This window comes from Perca flavescens, chromosome 6 (genome assembly GCF_004354835.1).
Source record: "Perca flavescens isolate YP-PL-M2 chromosome 6, PFLA_1.0, whole genome shotgun sequence".
NCBI lineage: Eukaryota > Metazoa > Chordata > Actinopteri > Perciformes > Percidae > Perca > Perca flavescens.
In genome coordinates this window covers 1,566,380-1,574,745 of record NC_041336.1, presented here as the reverse complement: position 1 = coordinate 1,574,745, position 8,366 = coordinate 1,566,380, and the positions used below count along the sequence as shown (strand labels likewise).

The window sequence follows — 8,366 nt, the reverse complement described above, 5'->3', positions numbered from 1 at the left end:
GGATCCTGCAGAAGGAGGGGAGTCTCCTGCAGAACCTGAGACTGAGAATTCAGCAAGACGCTTATGGTTCGTCAAATGTTTCGGCCAATGACGTAGACGGCCCTGAAGATTTTGACCAGCTCACCTGGAGACTGAAGGAAGGAATCATTCAGAAACCGGATCCCACTCAAAACCGCATGGATGGATTTTTTCCAAGTTTGTATGCGTGTGGAACCACCAGAGACACAGAACACCCCAAATCCAAGACAGTGTTTTTTTTTTTTATAATATTTGCACTTTATTCAACTATGAAGGGCTCAAATATGTAAGAGTCATTTCTCTTTCAGAAATTTATTGAGTGCTGGCATCTCCACGAACCCCAGAATAGTTAGTTTGGAATCTCAGGTAAGACCATTCTGTAAAATATCAAAAAGAGGAAGATCTTAGGGTTGCATCATACATATTCTTACTGAATATACTGGTTAAAAGGTACAATGTAACATTTCTGTATTAAAACCAGGGATGTCATTAGGCCTATTTTAGGGGGCCGACACTACCCCAAAATGTTCCTAAGCACCCGCCAAATAAAGAAAAATATTTGAATTTTTACAGTGCACTCTGTATCAGTCAATACTTTGAATCAATCTTCCTTCAGCATTCATCTGTTGGTGTCATCGTGCACAGCAGTCTGTTTTATTTATATTAGTACACAGCCTGTTCAAAATGTGCATGTGCGTGCGTGCGTGCTTACTGTCTTCCTGCTGCAGCAGATTGACACCACCACACCTGCAGAGATGCAGTACAGACACAAGACCAGCAGGGGGTGCAATAATCTGAAAACAGACAGAGGGGGAGGGGAGGAGGGAGAGAGGTGGTTGCAGGGCGATCTGTGAACAAAAAGAGTGAGTAAATAATGTGTTTCTATTTCAGGACTTCCAGAATCTGATGTCTCTGAGGCTACATTTACATTGCTACGTTTTGGTTTAAAAAGAAATATCCTTTGCTATGCACGCAGGCAGGCAGACAGACAGACATTTCATGGGTCCATTTTGGTTAGTTTGTACTGTCATGGAGCAGTTTAGAGTCTGACCCTAAAGCACAACAGGTGAGGGTACGGCAGCAGTTGGTATGAAGGAGTTCAATAAAGAACACAAAGAGAACTAACATACATGTAAGCTGATGACTGTCCAATCACAGGGAAGAGACCTGGAGCACAGGAACAGCTGGTACAGGGACAGACTTCATGACAAAAGTATGACGACAAACTAACAGCAGCAGAAAGCAGAGACTAAATCCATGAGGTAATGAGGGGAGAAACAAGGGACAGGTGACATGAGGGCTGATGAACAGGTGAGACACATCAGGGCAGAGCAGCCAATCACAGAGGAGGGAAAACACACAAGGCAGGAAGTAGAACAAGACATGACACAAGAACAACAGACAGTACAAAGTAAAAGAGGAAACTGAAGCATGAAACATACACACAAGGATAAAAGTATAACACAGAGAACTGGTAACACACAACCATGAACAAGCTGGAGACATTAAAAACATCATAACATCAAACATTTAGAGATCAGAGCTGAAGATGAACAGATTCAGAGAGTCAGGGTGCCATCTGTTGGCTCAATCCTCAACTCATCCTCAAAAACACACATTTCTCACTCTTCATTGTTCCCTTTTTCAACAAGTGTGTGTGTTTGCGTGTGTGTCTTCTGGAAGACATCCACCAGACCAGCGGGTGCTCGCTGGATTGTTGTCGGCCGCGTGAAGCCAGCTGGAAGCAGAAGCAGAAGCAAGGACGCCGGCCTGGCCTGCTAGCCCGGCTAAGGAAACCACAACGATCGACCCTGACAAGACTTCTACTCACCAACACCAGATGGATCACACGCAAAATGGATATATATGCTACAAATACACACAGAACTGCTGCGTGATGATTATTTCCGAAGCCTGGCTGAACACACTCACTCATCCCAGACGGCAGCTAGCAGGGTAGGTGAATTTAAACAATGGCTAAGTTGCTAAATGTATCTTGTTGTCATGTAAGGGCCCTGTTCATGTTGCACAGACATTTTAATTGGATTTTGTGTCTGTTAAGAGGCACAAAGACTTTATCTTATGCCCCCATAACTGCAGTTTTAGTTCTGCTAGTTTAGCTCTGGGCATTAGCTGCAGCAGCTCTATGTTGCTAGCACTGATTCGGCAAATTTTTTTTTCTATAAACATTACTCACATAGGTATAGCAATAAGATTAACGTAAAAATTGCTTCTCCTTTAAGCTGCAATGCCAGACAATTTAAAAGATTAAGACTTTCTGTCTTTTCATGATAGTCTCGTGTGTGTGTGTGTGTGTGTGTGTGTCTGTGTGTGTTTGGACAGCAATGTCTTCACACCCTTAATTGTTCATGCCAAACTTGCTTTGGCTCACCTGCCTCATTACTCTGCCTCTGGCTTTGATTGATGGCCCACGATTGGCCCAGATGGATGAATGTGAAACATGTGCTGGTCCACAAAAGATTGGATTGGTGGAAAGAAATCACAATTATATTTATATCTCATTTGGTCCTACTAAACATCATAGTTACTGCAATTGCATTACTGCAATAATCTCTGACCAACAATCATTAACAGTGAAAACTATTTTATCTCTGACTATTTTAACCATAGGTGTCTGATCCTTGCAAGATTTTATAAATTATAGTCCAGAGGCCATAGTTTGTTAGTTTCTTTATTTTCTTTCATTTGACAGAAATTTTGCATCAGCTAAAAGAGCAAAAACACCAACTAATGAGACAAAATTGTTCCTGCTGCACACAAAAAAAGGTTTGAAAAATGAAATAATACATGTGAGTGATACAACATATGCCCATGTATATGTTCAGCAAATATGATTCAAATTTACAAACACCTTTTACCCATTTTCAAACATTTGGAACTTATAGAGTGCATGTGAATTGTCATTGTTTACTTGATTTTTTTGTGAATTCAATAAATGTATTGTTAATCCTCCAGCATGTATCATCTCGCTTGTCTTGTCTCCATAGTCAGTACATCGCCAGGCACAGCCACTGTAAGAGGAAACAAAATTATACAGCAAGCTGTCTAAACTAGAAGTGCTGACTAACCAGCAGCTTTTGTTATTGTCTTACACACCTGTTGCATATCCAGCTCAATCTTCCCTGTGTCAGCTCTCTCCAGAGCCTTAAACATTTCTGGTAGAGAGACAGAAAAAAAGGTGGACTGAAACTCCAGTGGACTGAAAAAATAGAAATGCCTAGCTTGAACACACTCTGTTGGTGTGCAAGAAAATAATATTAACAATAAGTTTTGACTGTGAATTTAAGATTTTTCTATGACCAAATAAGGAGCTGGCCTCTGAGCTTTGTCCACTAGATGGCTGTATTACAGCAAAGCTCTGAGGTCTACATTAGCCTGCAGACATCAATCAGTCTCTATGTTACTGTAACACAATACCTGGCTGCAGCATGTTTCTCAGAGAACACCCTGAGAAGGAAGCTGCCATTCTTGTCAGGCTCGAAGGTCGAGGGAACAATGACATATTCTCCTGGAGGAAGTTTAAAACGTTTGCACACTTCCCGTGTGGAAACGAAGGACGTCGTGGCCACAGGTCTCTTTCGCAGCAGGACATCTGGACCCAGGTGAACATTGCTTTGGCCTTTGTACTGAAGATTAACAGGAGAAAAGGCCTTTTATGAATGAAACACCAAAACGCCATAATGCAATAAAGCAATACTCGTGACACTTGTGTGTCTATTTAGCATTTCAAATTTCAGAGAAAGTAAGAGATATAACAGTTCAAATACAGACCTGATCTGGGACCTGTAAAAAGGAAACAGACAGAAGAATTTTTTTTTTTTAATCAGTAAAATACAAGTCTCTGATTTCATGATAATGAAACATCAAATTATTCTGTGGCACCTTATAAATGTCAAAGCCAATGCACTCAAGTTTGCGGCCGAGCCTCTTCTGCTGTCGCCCATCCTTTTGCATGAGCCCAACCAGAAAGGTACATCCATCCTTCCCATCCAGGGGATCATCATCCACATCCTCCAGGCGCACCACAAACTGAGGGTTGGACGAGAATGTGGCTGGAAGAGACAAAAATGTAATTCTTTATAAAAACCTGTAACAGAACTTCTTGCTAAGACATACATATGGTTTCTCCGTTACCTGAGAAATTGCGGCAGCCACCTGCAGTAGAGCCCACCTTCCACGTCCCTTCAAACTGGTAGTACTTCCAGTGGGCCACATCACCACTCATGAGCGTGTCTGGGGTCAAGTTACAGATCTGCAGCCTGGAGAACTGCTTGATGAAGTCTGAATAGGACATCCTGAGGAGAGAAACCCATTTCTCAACAAAGAACATTGTGTCCATCACTTGTCCTAGTCTGAGCCTAAATAGTTGCTTTGGTGATGGTGAAAATATGTAAAATATTACATTTATTCTCATGTAAATGAAAGGTAAACCCAATAGATTTACCAGAATTCTCCATCATCAGCCGCATGGTTCAACTTTGATTTCTCATCTTTGCTGATATTGTTCCATTCACTGGACCTAATTGTGATTTAAAAAAAATAAACCATGCTTTTAGGATAATCCTGGAAATAACTAACGGTAGCGGATGGTTAAAGGATCTTGAACGTAATTATTTACACATCACTCCAAGGCCCAGTCCACTCCTTGTTACCCCATGGGTTCCTGATGCGAAGCAGCTGAACCGGCTCGCCTTGGAAATGAACCTGGGAGAGAGCAACAGCAGGCAATGTAATTTGCATGCAGTTGAAAGAAACAGCATAATGTTGACAGTTTAGATAATCCTATACCTCCTCTGCACCAGTGACTGAGTATGCATGTCCCTTGAAAAGATTGAGATCTGTAACTGCCTCTGTCTCGGCATTGGTCTTCTGAAAACCCCAAGAACAACACTTCTATCAACATAGTACTTTACTTCTGTTGGTGTGTTGGCTTGCAGGTAAGCATGCAAATCTGTATAAAGATAAGCAAATTATTATGAAAATAAGACCTACTTTATCAATAGAGCAACCAAGCAATGAACCCAGGCTCAGGGCCTTCTGCATGAGTTGGAAGAGCTTCGGTGGAGCTTTGTCTAAGGTGTATACTTCTGCAATCCCTCCTGTGAAATCCTCAAAGCCCTCAATTACGTTTCCACTTGAAAGGGCCTCATAGCTGCCATACAACCTGTCAGACACAGAGGGATGTGACCAGATTTACCAACTATATATTGTACATTTTCACTGGATTAACGTTTCGATGAAGCAAAAAAGGAACGATCCATACTTGGCGTAGGCCTTCTCCAGCAGTGCGCTCCAAAACTCTAAGCCCTCCGCTGAGTGAACGAACAGCAGCTTTCCATTTCTCGTTGGTAAACGGTCATCGATCACCACATCCACCCACTCACCAAACTGCCAGATCTGAGAAGAAAATATTACCATCAGTAAACTCAACGTCAAATACTTCTATGACTCATGAGCAAGACAATTGTGTGATCCTTGGATAATATGTTCTGTGCTCTGCAAGTCACAGCATCGCAATATAGGGCAACTTATATAACTTAGTACCAAACACAAAAGTACACTATTTCATTTTATTTTTTTACCCTATTACCATGAGCCATCATTTTATGGTCGGACATGTCAGGAAAAAAGTTAGAAGTCAGATAAGAAGGGCATTTGTTTGACCTGGAAGTGAAATATCCCGGCATAACCTTCAGTAAAACTCTGTTCCTGGGGCACCACAAAAGCCAGGATGTCCTGGTCTAGAGTCAGACTGGCTATTGCAGCCATAAGCCAACAGTCACCTACACAGTAAAATCAGAGATGCTCTGAGATTGAGGAATATGCGGCATTCACCGCAATGCAGCAGATGCTTTAAACAGCATGTGACCACAAACCACCACAAGCTTAATGGCAGAATGGGTGGAGGGGTATGGACCAGGGATGTTTGTGGTTCCCTTCGAAAATCCAAAACATCCCATCATCCATCCATCCATCCATCAATCCCTCCACCCATCAATCCGTCCATTCATCCATCCATCCATCCATTCTTTCCCCCACTTACCCAGAGCTCCTTGGCAAATGTCCATCCTTGTGGCTCCATCATCAATGAACTTTGGGTTTGGGCACAGCTCCTATATAGAGAACCAAGCAATCAAAAAGTTGAACATTTTAGAGCAGTTTTGAGAAATCTTTCCTTGGATTGTCCGGTATCACACTACTGAGACAATAGGAGGAAATACAGTTCAATGATTTAGATCTGATGACTGCGTTGAAAGTAAAGAATAACCCTATGAAAATAATTCACAAACACATGATTCAACACATTTAGTTTAATATTTATTTTATGTTGTCTTTTACTTATGCTTTCCAAAGTCTATACTTAATGTCAAGTCAGTGACAAGCTCACCAACCATATTTGTTTGGTTAGTTTTCATTACTGTGTTTTTTCTTAGAGGCTTCCTACCTTTGGCCTTTTCCAAACAACCCCCTTGGTTTTGGATGAGTTTGGTCCCAGCTCATTGTAGCCCAGTGATGTGGGCTCAGCTGGGAAGCAGTTGTCCTCAAACAGGCGTCCACTCTTCAAACACTGCTGGCGCAGAGTCTCATAATCCTGCTGGGAGAACTTCACTGTTTTCTTGTCTGTGCCAATGCCTTGTTCCCTGTCCTGCTGATGGGCCAGCTGATCTGCCGTGGATGTCATCCTCGTACTTTGTTCCAGCCTCCTATATAGCTGCCAAAGGTGAGGGGAGGATAGGGTGGGATCACAGACAGAGACATGGCTTTATATTATCATATAATGGCTGTCAGAAACTTTACTCTGACATATCTAACATCTCTTTATATTGTCATATAAAAGCTGTTAGAGACTTTACTCTGACATATCTGACATCTCTTAATGTTATCATATAAAAGCTGTTAGAGACTTTACTCTGACATATCTAACATATCTTCATATTATCATATAATAGCTGTTCGAGACTTTACTCTGACATATCTAACATCTCTTTATATTGTCTAACCCGGTCTCACGCCAGTTCGTGAAATACTCACGTTATTTTGTATTCAGGGCCTGTGCTGTGCAGCTGACTGAGAGTTGGACTGACATATTCAATCTGTCACTAGCCCAGGCAGCTGTCCCTGCGTGCTTTAAAACCATCTCCATCGTGCCGGTGCAAAAACACTCCACTGCAACAAGCATAAATGACTTCCGTCCAGTTGCACTCACCGCAATCATAATGAAGTTCTTCAAGAGGCTGGTCCTGGCCCATCTAAAGACCTGCTTATCACCTTCACTGGACCCCTTCCAATTTGCCTAACGTCTGAACAGGAGCACATAAGATGCCATCTCTACGGCACTTTACTCTGCCCTGTCCCACCTTGACAATGGCAAAACCTATGTAAGAATGCTGTTCATTGACTTTAGTTCAGCATTCAACACCATCATCCCCTCCAAACTGATCACCAAACTCTGAACTGGGCATCAATACCTCCCTCTGTGACTGGATTCTGGACTTCCAAACCAACAGACCTCAGTCTGTTAGGTTAGATAATCACACCTCCTCAATCATCACCCTGAACACTGGCATACCACAGGGATGTGTGCTGAGCCCTCTCCTTTACTCACTCTTCACCTACGACTGCACACCTGTACATGGCTCTAACGCCGTTGTGAAGTTTGCAGACGACGAGTGATTGGCCTCATCAGCAACAACGATAAGACGGCCTACAGGGAGGTCCAGCACCTATCATTGTGGTGCACTTACAAGAACATGGCTCTCAACACTAAGAAGACCAAATAGCTCATTGTGGACTTCAGGAAGTCTGAAGCTGGCAAACACATCCCCATCATCATCAACGGGACTGAGGTGGAGCGTGCCACCAGCTTCTAGTTTGTGGGTGTTCAAATCTCTGAGGACCTCTCTTGGACCCTCAACACCTCAGATCCTGGTGAACTTCTACTGCTGCACCATTGAGAGAATCTTCACCAACTGTGTCACAGTCTGGTATGGCAACTGCTCTGCCCATGACTGGAAAGCTCTGCAGACGGTGGTGAAAACTGCCCAACACATCCTCGGTTCCTCACTCCCCTCCATCGGGACTATCGAGGGCAAGCGATGCTTGCGTAAGGCGCGCAGCATCATCAAAGACTGCTCTTCATACTAATCATCATGCACATACTTATTTTTACTATTCTTATGTTACCACACTGCACATAGCTTTACATACTGTACATATCTGTCTAAATGGTTCATTCAGTATATCCATATCTATTCATTTTTTTCTTATTATATATTCTGTTAATACAATGCATATATATATATATATATATATATATATAATGTCAC

General features: G+C 42.4%; 1 protein-coding gene and 1 long non-coding RNA gene across 2 annotated transcripts; both read right to left on the bottom strand.

Annotated features, from left to right (window-relative positions):
• Positions 1-262: 262 nt before the first annotated feature.
• Positions 263-1,283, bottom strand: LOC114557826 (uncharacterized). Its single transcript, XR_003692845.1, has 3 exons — positions 1,149-1,283; positions 731-866; positions 263-395 (listed from the first exon to the last, which is right to left on the bottom strand). It is a non-coding gene; the product is annotated as an uncharacterized LOC114557826 (long non-coding RNA).
• Positions 1,284-3,379: 2,096 nt separating this feature from the next.
• Positions 3,380-7,801, bottom strand: LOC114557816 (calpain-2 catalytic subunit). The gene is made up of 13 exons (XM_028581485.1): positions 7,247-7,801; positions 6,485-6,751; positions 6,083-6,152; positions 5,704-5,822; positions 5,303-5,436; positions 5,032-5,203; positions 4,828-4,908; positions 4,658-4,743; positions 4,484-4,558; positions 4,174-4,334; positions 3,922-4,091; positions 3,811-3,822; positions 3,380-3,665 (listed from the first exon to the last, which is right to left on the bottom strand). The coding sequence occupies exons 1-13, from the start codon at positions 7,253-7,255 to the stop codon at positions 3,435-3,437; spliced, it is 1,587 nt and encodes a 528-aa protein (XP_028437286.1). The 5' UTR covers positions 7,256-7,801; the 3' UTR covers positions 3,380-3,434.
• Positions 7,802-8,366: the final 565 nt, after the last annotated feature.

What these genes read in the sequence shown, in the direction of transcription:
- LOC114557816 (XM_028581485.1), bottom strand. An exon ending in CCGGGATATTTCACTTCCAG is followed by an intron (nt 5,437 to 5,703) that starts GTCAAACAAATG and finishes TTTTCTTCTCAG; the next exon opens with ATCTGGCAGTTTGGTGAGTG. An exon ending in GCTGATGATGGAGAATTCTG is followed by an intron (nt 4,335 to 4,483) that starts GTAAATCTATTG and finishes TTCTCTCCTCAG; the next exon opens with GATGTCCTATTCAGACTTCA.